The 20,334-nt window shown below is 45.3% G+C and overlaps 1 protein-coding gene across 1 annotated transcript in view; it reads left to right on the top strand.

Annotated features, from left to right (window-relative positions):
- The window catches only part of LOC120836688 (cytochrome P450 3A6-like), a 34,287-nt gene extending 19,966 nt beyond the window's left edge, over window positions 1-14,321 (top strand). The window contains exons 9-14 of the mRNA XM_042294421.1: window positions 487-574; window positions 8,465-8,573; window positions 9,733-9,821; window positions 11,261-11,401; window positions 12,226-12,391; window positions 14,241-14,321. Coding sequence (XP_042150355.1) covers window positions 487-574; window positions 8,465-8,573; window positions 9,733-9,821; window positions 11,261-11,401; window positions 12,226-12,391; window positions 14,241-14,321 — 674 coding nt within the window. The remainder of the gene's footprint in view (window positions 1-486; window positions 575-8,464; window positions 8,574-9,732; window positions 9,822-11,260; window positions 11,402-12,225; window positions 12,392-14,240) is intronic.
- Window positions 14,322-20,334: the final 6,013 nt, after the last annotated feature.

The raw sequence follows: 20,334 nt of genomic DNA, 5'->3' as shown, positions 1-20,334 counted from the left end.
TGTAGCTGACGATGGTGCTCATCCGGGCTAGCTAGGGGGCGCTGAGGGGATCTACTAGTGAAGAAGTTTAGAGGAGAAAACGCGCAAGCCTTGTGTTCTAGCTGGTATTGCGCCGACACGATACCGTCCCCACCACCCCACTCTGCTCGCGATGTTATGCATGGTGCTGAAGCATGGACTTACACTGACGGGTTTTCGTGTAACCGAGCGTTTTTATGATAACGCATTAAAAATGAATGGCAGGAAAGAAACATATACAACAGCGTCTCTACATTAACTCTGAGTATAGTTGATTTCTCTTGTTTTGTTTGAAATATTTAAAATAACATTAATACGGCTTTGATAGCATTTAAAGTTCCCACCGTCACTGATTACACCTCGTGCCTCGTAAGGCACTTCTGGAAACTTTAATTTTCGTTGTGCAGAGGGACGTTTAAATGATAATAAAGTCTTTCTTCTGACAACTAAACTGGGTTTCTTTTTCAGCAGCAGAATCTAAATCGAGCGGGCGCAAAAGGAGGACTCTGACTAATGCCGAGATACAGGGCAATGCTATAGTCTTCCTAATCGCTGGGTAAGTTGGTATAAATTGCATTAAATCAGTCTTGGGGCGCAGAGAGACAGCCGACCTTTCAATATGAGCTAAGAGAACAATAACATATTATACGAACATTACATTACTACGACCAAGACGTTACATGGTTGATCAAAGCATATGCCTATAAGCCGCCCTACCCCTCCCCCCCCCACACACACAGAAATAGGTAATGTGAGTTTATATTGCTACAATTCATTAAACAATCTAAATGAAGCTGCACAGAGAACAAGTGAGCAAATGAATACAATTAAAACTAGATTTGCTTATGTTTCCGTGTGTAATCGGCCTGTGGAGATAACATTTCTTATATACATAAAGCCGTTGGCAACTATAGCCTTTGGACACCACCATATTGCTGCTGGCCTGTGTATATTGTCTGATAGTGAAGGCTTCCTAATAATTGCCAATAACCACAAAATTAGCGCCAAAACAAAGCATTCTCTATTTAATGTGGTCAGACAACTTTTCTAAAGCACGGTCGTAAAAAAAGGCATGAGGATAACATGCCAGTGTTCGTGTGATGATGAAGTTCTTCAGTTCGGCAGCAGTGCACATTGAAGCAAGACAACTAATCCCTTGTGTCTGTGCAGAACATCGCCCAGTCATCATTCGTCGCGGGCACCATTACGTGCAGAGCAGTGACCTGGCACGCGTGGAATCTTCACGCCAATCATCGCACAGTCATCGTTTCGTCGCTGACACCGCCACGTGGCGAAGCGGGCGAGGACCAGGGCGCCACTGACGGCGAAGATCTTCATATATACAAGCCAATTCATCAGCCAGAACTTCAGTTCGGCAGCAGTGCACATTGAAGCAAGACAACTAATCCCTTGTGTCTGTGCAGAACATCGCCCAGTCATCATTCGTCGCGGGCACCATTACGTGCAGAGCAGTGACCTGGCACGCGTGGAATCTTCACGCCAATCATCGCACAGTCATCGTTTCGTCGCTGACACCGCCACGTGGCGAAGCGGGCGAGGACCAGGGCGCCACTGACGGCGAAGATCTTCATATATACAAGCCAATTCATCAGCCAGAACTTCAGTTCGGCAGCAGTGCACATTGAAGCAAGACAACTAATCCCTTGTGTCTGTGCAGAACATCGCCCAGTCATCATTCGTCGCGGGCACCATTACGTGCAGAGCAGTGACCTGGCACGCGTGGAATCTTCACGCCAATCATCGCACAGTCATCGTTTCGTCGCTGACACCGCCACGTGGCGAAGCGGGCGAGGACCAGGGCGCCACTGACGGCGAAGATCTTCATATATACAAGCCAATTCATCAGCCAGAACTTCAGTTCGGCAGCAGTGCACATTGAAGCAAGACAACTAATCCCTTGTGTCTGTGCAGGTGAGCATCGTTTATTTTTTGTATAGAACCAGAATATTGTCTGCACTGCTGCCGAACACAGCAAAAAAGTGTTAGCATTCCTCAGAGTGTACAGGTACTGTGACGTCGGGGCTTGTTGCCGGCGTTCCTGTCAACATGAGTAAAGATATTGGGAAAGCTCTTGATGACCTCAAACGCGAGCTAAGGGCAGACCTTAGGACCTTAAAAGACAGCGTAAAGAGCTGCAGCGACACATGTGACGGGGTAAACGAAATAAAAAACGAAATAAAAGAACTTCGAAAAGAGGTTCAGAAACTCTCGAGTAGGAACGAAGAGCTGGCCACCGAAAATCGTAGGCTTAACGAAAAAGTTGAAGAGCTCGAGCAGTACCAGAGGAGTAACAATCTAGAAATAAAAGGTGTGCCCGAAGCAGGTGACGCGTATGATGTCGTTAAAAGGATTGGAACTCTTCTTGACGAACCAATATTAGACTCCGATATTGACGTGTGCCACCGTATTCCTACCTTCCGAGCAACAGAAAAGAACATCATTGTACGTTTCGTACAACGTACGAAACGAGACAAAATCCTTCAAAAAAGCAAAAAGAAAAGGCTGACAAGTACTGACCTTGACTACGGTGGTCACAGCAGTCCCGTGTACGTGAATGAGCATTTAACCAGCTCAAACAAGAGGATACTGGGTGCTGCAATCGCCAAAAAGAAAGACGTCGGGTGGAAGTTTGTGTGGTCCTCAGGTGGGAAGACCCTCGCACGGAAGGACGAGAACGCAGACATTATCAGAATCGCTAGCCTGTCCGATGTTGACAAAATAAGAAATTAAACAAAATACTTGCGGCCCTACAGTACACAAGAAGCTATGATGGAAGAAAAACTGCCTGATTGCAACTATCATGATTGCCAGGACTTCAATAAAAACTATAAGAATTGTGGGAAAACATTTTCCGCGATACATTTAAACACGAGAAGCATTAAACATAAGGTAGACGAGCTTGAAATATTTTTACACTCGCTGAGTGTCGAATTTAAAACTATCGTACTTACGGAAACCTGGCTAGCAAAAGGGGACATGCCTCCATGCCTTCAGGGGTACAACTGCAAAAGCCTGAGCAGAGAGAATAAAAGGGGCGGCGGAATTGCAGTTTATATTAAGGATACTTTACAATACCAAGTTATTGATGATCTCACAAGAATGAATGAAAATATAGAAAGTTTGTTTGTTAAAACACCAGCCGCTGTAGTTGCTGCCTTGTATAGACCGCCATCGGGCAACATGCTTGAATTCATTGAATTTCTTGAAAATGCACTATGTTTCCTTGGATCACTATCTGCGTCATTTATAATTCTTGGCGATGTAAACATAAATACAATTTCAGATGACCCTTACGCGAGAGAATTTCGAGATATCATCCACCAGTACGGATGTAGCAATCTAATAACACTGCCAACCAGGGTGACTGCTGACACGGCAACGTCCCTCGACGTCTGCATCACAGATAGTTGTCATGCTACAGCTGGCGTAATTTTATACGATATCAGTGACCATTTGCCTATTTTTTGCGTTGGGTCTTCTTCAATCAAGGAACAAAATTGTGACATAGAAAAATTCTGGCACCGTTCAATAAACGACGAAACACTGAGACGTTTTGGCTCCATAATAGAGCAACAAAGTTGGGACGACGTGTACGATGAGTGCAACCCCACGCTGGCTTATAGAAACTTCCTGATTAAATACAAACGATGTTATGACGCAGCCTTTCCTCTACGGGAGAAAAAAACAAAAAGAAAAAAGTTAAGAAAGCTTTGGGTAACTAGATATATTTATAAAAAAATAAAAGAAAAGAACAGTAAATACCATGCATTCATTAAAACTCGTGATCCTCGCTTATTGGCCGAGTTCGAAAAATTCAGAAACGAATTGAACAGAGACCTGAAGAAGGCGAAATGTGATTACTTTCAAGCTCAGTTTCAGCGTGTACAGGATGACCACAGAAAAGTTTGGGACACGATAAACAATCTAATCACCAGAAAGCAGCGTTGCACTGTGAAGGAAATCGTAATAGATAATGTAACTGTCGCTGGAAAAGAACTCGCAGATGCAATGAATCAGCATTTTATTAGTATTGGATCGTACGCGGGAAATGATAGCATTGCGGGTGACTGTACATTTGAAAGATATCAGCTAGGATCAATCATGCTTGCTCCAACAACACCATTCGAAATTGATAAAATTATAAGAAGTTTAGAAAATGATGTCGCTGCTGGAGATGATGAAATCAAGGCTTTACCGATTAAGTACACAACGAGCATAATTAGTCCTGTTTTATCACATATAGTTAATAATATGCTCCAGTCTGGAGACTTCCCTGATGAATTAAAAATAGCCAAAATTACTCCCGTTTACAAGGGAGGCGGAGAGAATTTAATTAATAATTACAGACCAATCTCTGTTCTCCCAGCATTCTCAAAAATTTTCGAGCGGGTTATAAATGATAGGCTAACCTCCTTCCTTCAAAAACATCAAATAATAACGCCGGAACAATATGGATTTCAGAAAAAAAAGTCTGCGGAACTAGCGTTACTTGACATAAAAGATAAAATTGTTGAAAATATTGAAAACAAATTGTTCACGCTTGGTTTATTTTTAGATTTAAGAAAAGCATTCGATACTGTACAACACAGTATTTTATTGAAAAAGCTAGAAAACTATGGGGTTCGAGGAGTTGCGTTAAGGTTGATTAAAACGTATCTCACTGACCGTTACCAATATGTATCTATAAATGATCAGTCATCTAAAAAAATGAGAATACAGTGTGGTGTACCACAGGGCTCTATTTTAGGCCCTCTGCTATTCCTCTTGTATATCAATGATATAACTAAAATTCCAGACTCCCCCGAGCTAATAATGTATGCCGATGATACTAATGTGTTTTTTACGGGAGTGACAAAAAAGTGCTTGGAACTGTCAGCTAATACTTACCTATTAAAACTATCAACATGGTTACAAATCAATCGTTTAAGCCTAAATACTAGTAAAACCAAGTATGTTATTTTTAAACCGGCCAATAGGCGAGACTGTAGCTGTATCAACATATTGTTTGAAGGTACCTTGCTGGAACAAGTGGTGGAACAAAAAATTCTAGGCGTATGGTTCACAGAGGACCTCTCATGGAATACTCATATTAACAAACTGAAAGCAGAATTATCACGCGTTACTGGTAGCATATATAAAATACAAAACCTTCTACCCATCTGGCTGAAACAAACATTATATTATTCCCTATTTTACTCGAAAATCAGCTATGGAATCTTAATTTGGGGAACAACTACAGCTTCGAACTATAATAAGCTAGTAATCTTGCAGAAAAAAATATTACGTATGTGCGAAAATTTTAAAGGGGATAAAAGAAATCTACGTACACAACCACTCTTCATAAAATATAATATGCTGAAAGCAGACCAGGTATACTACTTCAAACTCCTGCAATGGATTTATATGAACAAATTATACATTACACCAACAGACAGCTTGAGTGTGTACACCTTTCGAGACCCAAAGCGAAAGATGCCTGCTATCAGGACTAACTATGGCAGGCAAACAATAACTTTTCAGGTATCAAAAACTTTAAATAGAAACGATATAAACATAGACTTTGACAAACCTTTTTATAAATTCAAAAATGAATGCAGAAGATTCCTGGTGGGTAGTGGTATTGCTTTTTCATCAACTTGAGACCTTTTATACTAACGATACGCACTTCAAAGCTTATTTTGTACTATTTTGTAATTATTTGATCTTATTTCTGACACTGTAAATGCTAAAAAGCTTTTTCTGCCTTTTTATATTTTTCTAGACCAAATTTTCCACAAGTGAGTGCATTTCAATGTCTATGTCTCTTTGTTTACAGTGCATATGTATGCATGTATATATGAGTATGTAAATGCGTGTGTATATACATATTGTTCAGTTTTTGTGGCACTTTCAGTATAGTTTATTTTTTACTCAATTTCCCGATATTAGTTCTTTCGTACTAGTTTCATGATAGTTTCAAGTGAATTTTGTGTTATGACATATGCTGTAGTTGTTTCTGTTATTTTCATTTATCCGTTCAATATTATTTGATGCTGTTAGTTCAGATTATTCATGGCCATTGCGCCATACACTGTTCAAGTTTCTTGATACTTTCTGTTTGTTTTATTCTAGTTTTATTTTGCTGTATTGCATGCATTTTTTTCATGTATTATGCTGAACTATAGGGGGCAGAGGCTCTGTCAGGCATTACGCCTTTATCTCTGCCCCCTATGCGGAAAAGTTATCCGCAAATCAAATAAAGAAAAAAAAAAAAAAAAGTTTGCATCGAGTTTTGGGGAAAACGCGTGACAATAGAACAGAAGAATGCATCCTCAAGTCAAGACGTTATATATGCCAGAAAGTCAAGGACCACTCGCAGCGCCTCAGGTTCCACCGTTTGACAACTTTCTGGCAGACTGGTTATTTTCCCTAGCGGTTCTTCAGAGAGTTACCAATGACGGTTCTTCAAGGAGATATCGATAGCGGTTCTTCAGGAAGCTACAAATGGCGGTTCCTCAGAGAGTTACCAATGGCGCTTGCTCAGGGAGTTACCAATGGCGGTTCTTTTTAAAGATTCACCAATGTAGCTCTTCAGAGAGTTTCCAAGATCGGGTTACGATCACTTCTAAAATTCTTGGACCTTCGCCCCTCAGCAAAAAAGTTGAAAGACGTGATTTCAGCCGCACATCTGCATACATCTGGAAGAATTATAGGCGAAACTAATACAATTTTAACAACAATTAGAAGCCAAGGAACGTATATGTTAACACGCGATTACTAGAACACCAAAGATTAGAAAAAGGATATGCCTCCCGACACTTGGCATTGCCCTGCGGGGACTGCGAGTCTGAACCTCGGTGCGGGTGACGCTGCCATTCTGTTCAAACATAATAACAAACTATCCAACGAGATAGTTGAGGCACATGAAAAAGAAATAAAATGGAAGGAGTATCATTTGCCATCCTACCATCCTTATTCCTGCGGGACGGTGTGGCAGCTTTTTTGACACAGGATAGGCGGCGTTTCAGTTCGAGAATGTTTGTTTCACATTCTCGTGGAAGTGTGAAAGTGTCAATAAGATCAGAGCAGAAGTGATCTATTTTGAGTCTTTCTATTAAACATTCATTTGATAATCAGCGCTTAATCTTGTGGTGAACGTTTCATCGCCATGACAATCACTCTTTTGCATTATTTTCTATGAACCACCATTTGGAATATCTTGAACTTCTTCTGTCCATCATAATAATAAAAAAACCATTATATACCCAAAGATTAGAATAGCGTCGGACACGGGAGTAGACACCAGATTCCACATAGTAGTCATCTACTTTAGCAGAGCAAACACTCGAGAGGAGACAAGTCTCTTTTTGCTTGCTCTTACATTCTTCCCAGCGTACGCCCTTCCAAGTAGAAAGGGTGAAGGGCTTAGGGGAAGCAGCTTATATTGCTTTTCCTTACCTGCAACAGGGGATTGAAGGCGTTGATTAAGCCCGAAAAGCCGCAGAATAGAATTCGGCCACACGAAGCAATTTCACGCATTGTCCAAGAAACTGAGCTGCACTGGACATGAGGTGGAGCATTGTTTTGGGAGGCAGTATTTAACAACAACAACAACAAAAACAACAACAACAAAAACAACAAAAACAACAACAATAGGAACAACAACAACAAGAGCAACAACAGCCGCAACAACAACTAACAACAGGAACAACAACAACAACAGCAGCAACAACAACAACAACAACTAATAACAGCAAGAGCAACAACAACCCCTACAACAACGACAACAACAACGACAACAAAAACAAGAACAAAAACAACAACAACAGCAACAAAAAGAACAACAAAAACAACAACAAAAAAGAAGAAAGTTCGATCTTCTTATTTTTTGCGATGACACAAGAATGCCGTGCCCCTACTAAGCGGCGCGTCGGTACTTTTTGTGTTAAAAAATTCAGAATTGGCGCTATTTCTGCAATTTTTAAATTCCAACAGACTATACCCAGAAGTTCCTTGCTGATCGTGATTCGTTCTGCAGCGTACTTATTGAACAAGGCCACAATCTTATCGTCTCGCCACGCCCCTCGAGTTTCAAAAGAAAGCTGCGCCGAAGCAAAACCTTTCTGGATGATGTCTGTGGTTGGCTGACAAGTTCTTACCTGAGGCAAACGAGGTTCTGCTTTATGTAGGTGTTACATTCCTACCGACTATTGTATCAAAATATTTATCTCTGTACCAAAATGAGCTGATCGGCTAGTTGGTTTTGCATATTTACAATGTAGCGGAAATACAAAAAAAGGAAGGAGAGTGATATAGGAAAGACCCCGTTTTTTCCTATCTCTGTCTCCTTCCTGTTTTGTCTTTGCGCGACTTTCTAAATATCTGTCTCTGACCAAATCGGGAGTGTCACAAAGTATTTTGGCGCATCTTACTTTCTCTGACACAGTTTTGAGACGACGAGCACGGCGTTGACGTTCACGACTTACCTGCTGGCAAAGTTCCAAGACGTTCAAGACAGACTCAGGAGGGAAATAACTGCCATACTGGAGAGAGACGTAAATATATCTACGCCGTTTCCTTAAATTTCTATTTGTAAGCCAAATGTCTGTAAGTTTGATATTGATGAGGTGGACTCTCTACCGTCTTAAAGGTGAGCACAGTCATTGAACCAACCCTAAAACCATGCCCAAACTTGGCATTAAATCACTTGATACCACGTAAGAAATAAAGTTCGCATTGTGTTTACTGTAATCGTGATTCACTGTATCGTAATTTGTATATTTGAAGTGATTGAAGAGTATGGTCAAGAAAATATTTCGAACCAGCCGGGACAACAGGCGGACAAATTGTCAGGGAAGTTATTTGACGCCACGTCTTACTGCGATCCGGAATGTCAGTGATTTTTGTATCAGACTGACGTTAGATAGATAATTAGAATAAAATAAAATAAAGGGTGCTTTACTTATTTGCACCTCGAGCAAAATAGGCCCTCATTTATAAGAAGTCACAGTTGTGAAATAGTGCGCTACATGGCATACACACATAACACAATTTTTTTTTCTGGCTGCGTCAGCAAAACATTAAAGTTTCACAGTTACACGGACTTCCGCCGGAACTCTAGCAAATGGAGTGTATTACTGAAAACTCCCAAAAGCACTGCAAATGGCAGAGACATTAAGTTAACTTTTTGAAAGTTGGGTATTCACGCTAAAATCCAAGGTTCTCAACGTTTCCTCATACTTGTGTTACTGCAATTTGTTTTATTTGTTGATTGGCCATTCTGACATGCTTGAGTGTTAGAAATAGAAAATTATTAAGTAAAAACAAATATATTTGTTATAATTATACCACAACTTACTCATTTACTGCTATAAAACAAAAACAGACATGTAAAGATACCTGTATGCGGTCATTTGCGTAGTCACAAGTTCCAAAATATATGTACTTTGATAAATTGAAGATAAGTTATACAAGAAAACAACAAATTGACAGCGACTACTAAAAAAAAAAGATAAAAAAGCCGTAATTTTATAAAAGCAATATTTTTACTGAAATGTTCCTAATTAGCAAATGGGCCTGCTATACGGAGCGCTTACTGATTGCATGTCCACACGACGAATGTATGGGGTGATAGACTACTTGTTAGTTGTTCTTGGCGTTTGGAAAAGTTCATCTTGACTGCAGGTAACTTGAGCATACATATGACTGTTCCAGGGAAAGTTTACCTACGACAACGTCTTCGGCATGCGGTACCTGGACCAAGTGATCTCGGAGTCGTTGAGGCTCTACCCCCCTGTCTCCGGGTAAAGGAAACCTTTTGATATGAAAGGCTTCCACGCCTTTTTAACGCAATGGAAGGAAGCAACCATAAAATTGACGTTGCTACCGGTTTTAAGCCCCAAATATAGTCAAAGCCAGCCAAGGGGAACCAAGGGTCTGGCATATGCCGAGCGCAAGCTCGTCTGCTTCTTTTGCAAGGGTTGCGGTGACCTCAGAACGCCGAGCTCTGATTGGTTCTGAGTGAAAGATAGTGGGTAGACCTCGAAGCAAGCTGCCTTTACGTCTACCCCCTATTGTTCAATGAGAGCCAATCAGAACTCAGCTTTCTGACGTAACCGCAACCCGTGAACAAGAAGCAGACGAACTTGTGTTTTGTATTATGTTTAGCGCTTGTCCTGTTTATTTCTGCCACTTGTCCTTGTGCATTGCGCTTTTTAAATTTATTGGATCGTTAAAGTCTCACTGTCAATATATAAAGAGGAATTGAACGTTCAATTTACGCTCCCAAAGAGCGTGTTCTTCTAATTCCACATGCCAAGTTTGAACAGGGGCGAATTCAAGGACCGGATCCAATTGGGGGGGGGGGGGGGGGGGGGGGTGCGAAGAAACGGCTGCACCCCCCCCCCCCCTCCCTTCCTTCTCGGAGGGCAATTTGATATGGGCGCACAAGAAAGAATGGGAGAATAGTATCCTTAAAAATTTTACGCCCCCCCCCCCCCCAAAAAAAAAAAAAAAAAACACGCACACGCCCACGAAAAAAGTGGAGTTCTCGATCCGCCCCTGACTTTAAACGTTTTTCAGAGTGTTTAAAGGTTTAAAACAAAAAAAGATAATTGGGAAACGCATTTTCTTACTAGACTATACTCGTTGTCACCTAAGAAAAAAGGAGGTTTTGCGCATTGTTTATGCGCTACGCGAAGTGGTTTTTATAATATATAGTTGTTGACCGAGAAGCTATATATTTTGCCGTTTGAAACGTATACATGCGGAAGAGATATCATATAAAGCTCATCTAAGATGCAGCTACATAATCATCATTCAACACGTGAACAAGAAAATTAGCAACATTCCGCGAAGTGCCGGACTTCTTTTGAGATGAATACAAGTATAGGGAATGTGAGCTGATTTTCGGAACACGCCACATATATGCTTATCGCTGCTTTAGCTACACAGAAGTCGTTCTATTTTTTTTTCTAATAAAAGACAAATGAACACAATAGTAGTCACTGACAACTTAAGAAACACGAGGCGTGTCTGATATTGTTTAAATTCCTGCTTTTTGGTTGATTTTTAGACGTTCTTATCACCTAATGCCGCCATTGGATTGGGTTTGAAGTGATAATGAGGTGTCGGGAACGATCACCACAGCCCGCGTTTTGTAAGCTGCCCGCGAAAGCAGTTGGTTGCAAAGTCATCAAGGCGGTTGCCACGTATGGCAATTTTCTTACGTTTCGTTTGTTAGGTTTACCACAAGAACCTGCCAGCACGACTACGAGCACAATGGACTTAAGATCCCGGCCGGAATGAACGTTGTGATTCCACCATACCATCTTCAGCACGATCCAGCATTGTGGAGTGAGCCCGAGAAGTTTGACCCGGAGAGGTGAGCCTGAGAAGAGCAATTCTTCCCTCCTCGAACACACGTGAAGCGAAATATACGACCGCAATATTGGAGCGAAACATCCACGAGCACTCCCCACTAATCGAATGAGGATAGCAAGATGACAGGCGTTTTCCCGAAACATATACGAAAGGCTGCGCTTGTACGGACACGCATGCTGACGTTGTACATAACTTAAACGTTACTCCGAACATTGATGAGAAGATTATGTTTGCCCCTTTGCTCTTGTTGAGCAACACAACAAATAAGAACGTCCCGTGTTAAAAACAGCAAGCATAACTCATCAGCTAAATTTCTCTGGCATCGTTCATGCTTCACTCATGCTAGCTCGACATAAAGCTTATATATGAACTGGTCGCATGACAATACAAAGGGTTTTTGAAATGCAAAAAAAAAAAAATAAAAGTTTATAATTTGCTTTGTTTTTTCATGTTATTCATTTTTCGCTCATGTGCTGTGTGTTACCCGTCTGTTCGTAAATTTTGAATAATAATAAACTTTAATTTTCGTCAAGCGTTGCTAGTAGCTAACATATTTTACATCTGAAGGTCAGAATGGTCCATCTAAAAAATGGCGACTTATATACCGAAAAGAGAGGGAGAGATGGCGAAAGAAAGAGAGAAGAATATAGTTTCTTTATTTACAATCACGAAGAGGTCAACCCGATAAAAAAACTGATTTGCTACTTTGAAAAGGTAAGAATTTAATCGCCATTCATTTACTCACTAAATGTCAGCGACGAAAAACCTGGTTTACTGCACATATCTTTATTTCGGCCCTGCATTTTCTTTGTATCCCTGAATCAGATTCAGCGCCGAAAACAAGGGAAGTTTCGACCCAATGGCCTTTCAGCCCTTTGGCAGCGGACCTCGAAACTGCTTGGGAATGCGCTTCGCCCAACTCGAGATGAAACTGACGCTGGCCAAGATGCTGGCAAAGTACAAGCTCCTTTTGGACAAAAGACACGTTGAGGTTTGTGTAATCAATCTTTCTTGCCTCATTCAAAGAGCTTTCTGAAAACAGTAGAAAGTGCGTGGAAGGGACTGTTCGGAGTCTTAACGTTACATTATTGCTCATTTTGTTTTCACCCTTGTTGGTGTTAGACTGGTGGCAGCTGATAAAACCCGTTTGCTCTACTGACGTCTAACCCCTGGTTAGCTCAGTTGGCAGAGCGCTCCACCTGTAATGGAGAGGTCCCGGGTTCGATACCCGGACCAGGCGGATTTTTTCGGTCGCTCACCAGTCACCTAGCTGTGCTTGGAGATTTATGTTTGTCCTTTGTCCCTCTTGATCCCCTTCTCCAGGGATTACTTTCGTCAATATTGCTCATGTTCGGTGCCCCTTCCTGGGCGTGGGAAATCATGCTTCGAAGTTCACGTTCAAACTCCCGGTGTAAGATAAGGTTTTGGAAAATACAAGGTATTAAAACTCCTTATCATAATTTTCTTAAATCACCTTAAACTGGGTGGGGAACGAGAAGAATATAAATGGGAAGTAAAGTGAAAGGAACAGAATTGCAGAAGGCAGTGTTGCTATGACTCGAACTAGCTGAAGTTTTTTAAAACATGTGATGACAACGAAAGTGGCGCATTGAAGAAACCTGGGTCATTCTGGTGCTTAAAGGCATTGTTTCCGGTCACCGAAAACTTGATCTGAAATTGAAACAAGAAACAAAACGGTTCTTCGTTTTTTAGAAACGTTAAAATAGCGATAGACAAATAAATAAATAAATAAATAAATAAATAAAAACGATATCGCCTGAGTGTCCTTTCACCATACGTAAAGGTCAGAGAGCCGATTTTTTGATGAGTAACGATCGCGAAGACGCGCCCGCTGAGCGCTAAACACTAAAAAAACGCTGACAAAAAAAAAAAAAAAAAGGAGTGAGGTTTTGATATTTTAGTCAATCTAGCACACGGGCAAGTGTTCAAAATGGAAGATTGTGTGTGTTGGTAAGACGTGATCATTAAAACGCACAGCGTAAACAGACGACAAAAGAGAGAGGACACACAAGCGCTTGTGTGTGTTTTCTCTACTCTGTCCCGTCTGTTTACGCTGTACGTTTTAACTAATTAACGGGAACAAAAGGTCCATATTATTTCTAGAGAGGTTGGTCGCAATGCTGAAAATGTGTTTCATGGCTGCTGAGATTACTACAAAAAAGAGCAGAAGAATCGTAGGACCTTGGTGCTTTACTTCACAAACGCTTTGCGAACGCGAGATAGTACAAAAAAGAAATGAAAATATTGATAGAAAAAGAGCTTCCTGGGGTGCATGAACGCCTCGCGGTGACAATTCACCTGGCTCCAGTCATTTTCACTGGGATCATGGTAGCTAAATGATTGTTTTGAACCGTGACACGTATAGTTACAGATAACGTAACTCTGAGCAACGTTTGCCTTCGGCAACTCTTTTCCATTCTCTTCCACTTTGGATTCTTCTCGTCCTCCACCCAGCCTGAAGTGGTATAAGAAAGTAATATTACGAAGCTTTAACAAGCTGCGTTCTTTTAGACACAAACAGGCTCATCGTCCTACCGTCCCTCCATTCGTCCGTACATTTCCCGCTAAAATTAGCGAGAAAATTGATGTCACGTGACCTATGCCTAACGTGTAGAGGGGTAGTGGGGAAATCAATAAACATAGAGGTAGTGGGGAAATCAATAAACATAACTTCAAACCACGAAACGACTGTATGTCTTCTAAACAAATTCGAACGATCGCTATATATACTCGATTTTATAAATCATAAGACTTCAAAGACAAAGGTCGCTGTCAATTTGTATAAAGATAAAATAATTTTGCTTCACAAACTATTTCAGGAGGACCATCTTAAGCTGGGCTCTTCCTTTGCCCTTTGCTACCCCCTCGACGGCGCTTGGTTGAAGGTGAAGAAGCTCTGAAGCCCTGCTGCGTCCAGAAGCTGAAGTTCCAGATGCGCAGAGCGCGTGCGCAGAAGTTCGTGTTCTTCATGTGCGAAGCATTCGCACAAGCACCGTTTCGACAACCGGTGCTAGCCTGCTACACCGCCCTAATGTAACGTAGGAAACATGAAATGATCTGTTGGTGTGCCTCATTTGCTTTTTACTCTGGTTTCACGCGCCGACTCATGGCGAGAAAAGAAAGGCATAGACCCCTGACAATTAGAGAGACGCAGGTCGTCGTCTAATGCGGAGTGCAAGTTCGTCTGCTTACTGCGCAGGGGTTGCGGTGACGTCAAGACGCCGACTCCTGATTAAGTCTGATTGGAAGAATGGTGGGGAGACTTCAATGCTGGCTGCCCTGAGGTCTACCCACTACACTTCCAATCTAGCAAATCAGACCTCGGCGTTCTGACGTCACCGGAACCCCTGCGCAAAAAGCAGACGAACTTGCGCTATGTATATGGTTATTCCGCTGTCTCATTGGTTGAGGAGGAATCAAAGGTGCTTGGAACACGCAACGCCCAGAGTTTACAAAGGGAGACCACAACGAAATGTCGGCGCTTATTTTTGGGTCGATACGTGTTCAAAGGGGCAGTATCACATCGGACTCACCAATATCTTCTTAATAAAGACACGAAAAGGAATTTTAAAACAAATTAAGTGATTAGTAAAGTGTGTGGGGTCTTGTCAGCCCCCCTCTCGTCGACAACCGGACGCCGGCGCCTGAGGACTCGTTTTCGGATGCCGCCTTGGCGAGGGCGGCGCCTTTGAAGCTTGGTGCCCGAGAACCTCCTGCCTCGGGACCCATCTGGAAGACGTTGGCGGCGTTGGCGGTGGACATCCAGGACCCTCCCTCCCGGACAGCGTCGGCGCCCAAGGCCCTGCACGTGCTACGGCAGAGCGAGAGACCGCCCACGATGGGAGACAAGAGGCCCCCGCCGGTCTGGTGCGCGGCGACGGCGGGAGCGGGGGAGGTTGGGACGACGGACGACGAGAAATTGGCAAAGAGGACTCTTGCGCGGGAAACGGGGCACGACGGACGTTCGCGCTGGTGGCGACCGCGCCGCCCGCTCGGGCGACGGCCCGGTGACATGGTCTGGATTCAGACCCCGGATTCGACCCTCGACGGCGACGTCCACAGGACGTGGTGTGGACTAACACCACACGGACGATCGGCATGCAGCATACAGTGGCGGCGCACCCCTTCCAGGCCTCCTCGATCACTTCTCCCGATCCCGAAACCCCCAGCAGAATGTGAGTGGAATAAACCCCTTCTGCCGAGAGCTATGCGTTTGCTGTGTCACGTTCATCCGGAGACAGGGGCCCGGGGAATCGGACGAGAACCCTACATAATTGGCGCCCAACGTGGGGCCTGATTTACATTCAGGCTAGAGTTCCGATTCCTGGCCTGTTTCCGGTTGGATGGGGGCATTGCTTCCGCACTCCTTTTGGGGGCGATCCTCGTTGTAGCAACGCCGCACGAGATCCGACATGATCGTTTGCTTGATGAGGAAGCGCGGACATAGACGTTGTCTTTGCTGACAATCCTTTGTCCCAATCAACCAGGAGTTTATCCCCTGTGGCGAGGAGCGCCTTAATCTACTGTTTAGCTGTGCCGTCGGATGCTGGCAGGTCTATCCTTCAGCTTCTTGATGAGGCGCAAGTGTTCAGTGTGCGTGGATATTCCCGCCTTCTTTGAGGCCTGCAGTGTCGGGTGTTCTGTCGCCCCAACTACGCCTCCGGCCGTCCACGTCCGATGGGTGAGATGTCAGCTCATTTATTAGGCGATGGGACGCGCGCAGCCGCCTTTGTTCGCGTGTCGTTGCAGTGCCTTGGATTGACTGTTTTCGATCGCTCGCGTCAGAGAGGGTTTGCTGTGGGAGTATCTTAATACCACTTCCATTGCAGACGGCGGTTGCACGGACTGCATTGGGAAATTATACCCGAACTGCATTTTGTCCGAGGGGAGCCTAGCGTTCGAGTTTTACTGCACGCTCGCTCTCAGCTGGCCTTGTTTTGAGCTGTCGGCACGGTTTTGAGTACCGTGCGTCCACAGCGTTTGGGTACAATATGTGTTCTTGTGGCTCCGACCGCACTGATGCAGTACCTTGCGGCCAGAGGTGATACCTTGGGACTAATCCTCCCAAGTGTTGCCGGATACGCGATGCCTGGTGTGAATGCATCGGAATTCCGAGAGCCACCGAGTTTCCGTGCCCACCTTATCAGTGGCTGTGTGTAATGCTCCGTGGGGTCCAGGTTGACGCGATTGTCACGTTCCGTTCGTCCCTGGCTGTAGAGTCGTGAGGGTGATCCCGCTTAATTGCGTGCAGTTTTTGCCGGACCCTCACACCGCCATATCGGAGTTTGCGCTTCGGGCGGAGATTACTCTCGAGTTGTTGTCCCCATGCCCGGAGAGGGGGCGGAAAAGTGCGTGCCCTGCGTTGCCGCTGGGCATGGTACCGGTTCTCCGCCGTGTTTGAAACGCGTTGGGACGTGAGGGCGTGCGGAGGGATAACGGGTTAGAGTAAAAGAAGGAAAGACGGTTAGGAGGGGAAGGAGCCGTTCTCGTGTAGTGAAGAGCCTCACGAAGGAGGTGGCGGTCTTGCGATAATGAGACGAGTTGTTGATAGTTTTATCCTGTACAGCTGCGCGGGAGGCCCGGAAAAACGTACGGTTCACGTCGGCGGGTGCCCGGGAAGCCTAGAAATTATGGCAGCGGCATGGCCGTCGGCGGCTTATAACTGTTGTGCGTTAGGTCAGCCCGTCGCTGTACAAACTGCAGCTTTTGCATGAATGACCAGCGGGTGTTGGAAGCCAGCGGTAAATGCGGTAAACACTTCGACGCTGCGGAAACGGTTTATGCGAAGCAAACATAGTTTATTAACTCGTCCATTTCCAAGATCGGCCGTTTAGATTATATGACACTTTGCTGTCGCGCTTGTAGCGCGGAAGAGGAAAGGCGCGTGCGGGGTGCTCACATTGTTCGAACCTGGCCAGTCTTTTCAGTCGCAAGAAGACTTTTGAGTTATGCGGTGCTTTGACTTGGTCTGGGGCGGGCTTTGTGCCTACCCTGCTGCGTTCATCCAAGGACTCGTTGCTTGGATTGAGAATAGAAGAGTTGCGAGACGCGTAGATGGGGTACCTTCATTGCTCGATCCTGGCCGACCTTGACAGTCGCAAGAAGACTTTTCAGTCATGCGGTGTTGTGGCTTGGCCGGGGAAGAACTTGAATGTGCGTCAATGCGTTGATCTCAACTTTCGAGCTTGTGCACGGCCAGGACTCACAGTGGTTGCTCGACTACACTTTTGTGTGTACCCCCGTTGCACGCTCGTCGCTCTTGTTTGGAGATTATCCCCGAACAGTGACGCGGCAACCTCTGGTACACGGCCAGACGTTGCGGACAGAGCCTTGTAAAAAAAGGACGTCCAACAGACTTGCTGGGCGCATCATCCGGCATATCAAAACGTTGTCCCCTTGTGCTGGTTTCAATGGCCGATACCGCGGGATACGGGCCTCTCGGGGTGGTGGTTATTCATCCGGCATGCCGCGTAGCTTAGTCATGGCTTGCTTGTGGCGCAGGAGTCGCGAAGGATGTCTGCGTGAATGTGCGTAATGTTAATTTATACTGTTAGCGGCAGGTTTTGTTCGTATGGTTATTGTGCATCGCACCTCGCAAACGGTGTAGGATTTGTAGCTGCTTGTGACGTGCAGCCGGTAATCTTTTGTGTTCACGTTTTGTGTTTTCATCACAAGTGATTTAGCTGTGAGGAAAGTGAATTTTGTTGTCAGAGAAACGATTCTCTAGCGCTCCCGTAGATTATGTAACATTTTAGTAGAGAGCGATTGGGTTGTTTTGTATAAGAACAATGGTTGTTTAATGACTATACATTTCGACAATAGTTTGGTGTTGTTGCATGCTTCCTGAGTTGATGATACGTTTAATTTTTGGGTACATCTTTTGAACATGTAGCGTGACGACCTTGATGAGTGTATGCTTAATAGTTTTAGAACGAAGAGCTTCGTTTGTATCTTGTGGCATGCACACTGAGCTGAAGATTTGGCTTCGTCACGCCGTACGATATTCAGTGCCGCGATTTGTTGGCGTTCGTTTTTCTGTCTCGAACACTGGGGTGGAAGGGACTTTCAATTTTGGTGTATTGTGTGCGACTTAGTGCCCGTGCGCGCTGTGAGCGGTGGTGCTCTGGGCCCGCTTCTGGACTGTGCACTGCCTATTCGAGCTTCCCGGCGAATGAGCTGTCCCCGCGGGCTTGCCTCGTTTGACACCCAGGCCGCGATCATCAAGGGTGATCGCCATTATCGGCGAAACTCAGCTGAGCTCCCGTGCGGTATTTGGGTCATCTCCGCAACCTCCACTTCTGACCTTCATGACCCCCGGGCCTTGGTTTGAGGGGGGGATGGTGTGGGGTCTTGTCAGCCCCCCTCTCGTCGACAACCGGACGCCGGCGCCTGAGGACTCGTTTTCGGATGCCGCCTTGGCGAGGGCGGCGCCTTTGAAGCTTGGTGCCCGAGAACCTCCTGCCTCGGGACCCATCTGGAAGACGTTGGCGGCGTTGGCGGTGGACATCCAGGACCCTCCCTCCCGGACAGCGTCGGCGCCCAAGGCCCTGCACGTGCTACGGCAGAGCGAGAGACCGCCCACGATGGGAGACAAGAGGCCCCCGCCGGTCTGGTGCGCGGCGACGGCGGGAGCGGGGGAGGTTGGGACGACGGACGACGAGAAATTGGCAAAGAGGACTCTTGCGCGGGAAACGGGGCACGACGGACGTTCGCGCTGGTGGCGACCGCGCCGCCCGCTCGGGCGACGGCCCGGTGACATGGTCTGGATTCAGACCCCGGATTCGACCCTCGACGGCGACGTCCACAGGACGTGGTGTGGACTAACACCACACGGACGATCGGCATGCAGCATACAGTGGCGGCGCACCCCTTCCAGGCCTCCTCGATCACTTCTCCCGATCCCGAAACCCCCAGCAGAATGTGAGTGGAATAAACCCCTTCTGCCGAGAGCTATGCGTTTGCTGTGTCACGTTCATCCGGAGACAGGGGCCCGGGGAATCGGACGAGAACCCTACAAGTGCACCTGGTGGATGTCGCTAAAGCCTCCTTTGGAATGTCCGTCTAGGACGATAACTGTCTCGCGTAGAACTATACGTGTTTTGAACCTGATTTTATCTCGACAGCTCTAAGGCCAGCACAAGAGAAAGGGGAGGGAGGAACTCCCCACTCAAAGGGACTCTTTTTTTTTTGTGTGTGCCGGACGTCGCTATTCTCCCTCTACAGGATTACAGAAGATTAACCAGTTACTTAGAGTTCACACAAAACCAGATTTCCGGTTAGTTACGGTGGCCACATCGCTGGCGTGCTTCGACCGCTTCGGTGGCTGGAACGGCGAGGGCTTCCTGACGACGTCAGCTTCACCGTAGCTTTGTTTATCCCAAGACAGACTGCGTCACAAATGCGCCGGATGGGACGTGCTCTCCGCTGGCTGCTCTCCGAGCGCTTGCCCAGAGTGGGGCGTTTATAACGAAAAATACAGCCACCAGGCTGAAAATACAAACGTGCGAATGCCATTTACGGATATTGTGGATCCATATTCAGCTTGTTTCTGAACTCGACGGGTATATTTCAAATTTCGTCGAAATATCCCTTTAAGCTCTCAGAACTAATGGCTCATTTCATTGTTTTGGACGCTTGCTCAATAATGGCGGCGTGTAGCCGGCAGAGAGAGAGGTCGGGAGAGGAGAAAAAAAAAAAAAAACACCGGCATATCATGTCTCGAAATAATTACGCGTGACGACGATGGTCCGGCGCCCATGCTCGATCATGGCGGCGGGCAGCCGAGAGTGTTTAGACTGGAATTACACTAGTTTTCCGTTACACAGGTACCTTCATGGCGAAGCGGGGACGCGAGACGTTTGGGCAAGACCGGGTTGAGCGTTATTCTGGTTCGCAGAGCGATCGGTACCCAGT

Source organism: Ixodes scapularis, unplaced genomic scaffold, assembly GCF_016920785.2.
Source record: "Ixodes scapularis isolate PalLabHiFi unplaced genomic scaffold, ASM1692078v2 PGA_scaffold6__148_contigs__length_123643588, whole genome shotgun sequence".
Lineage (NCBI taxonomy): Eukaryota > Metazoa > Arthropoda > Arachnida > Ixodida > Ixodidae > Ixodes > Ixodes scapularis.
Note: the sequence above shows the minus strand (reverse complement) of the source record. Positions and strands in the feature narration are given on the sequence as shown.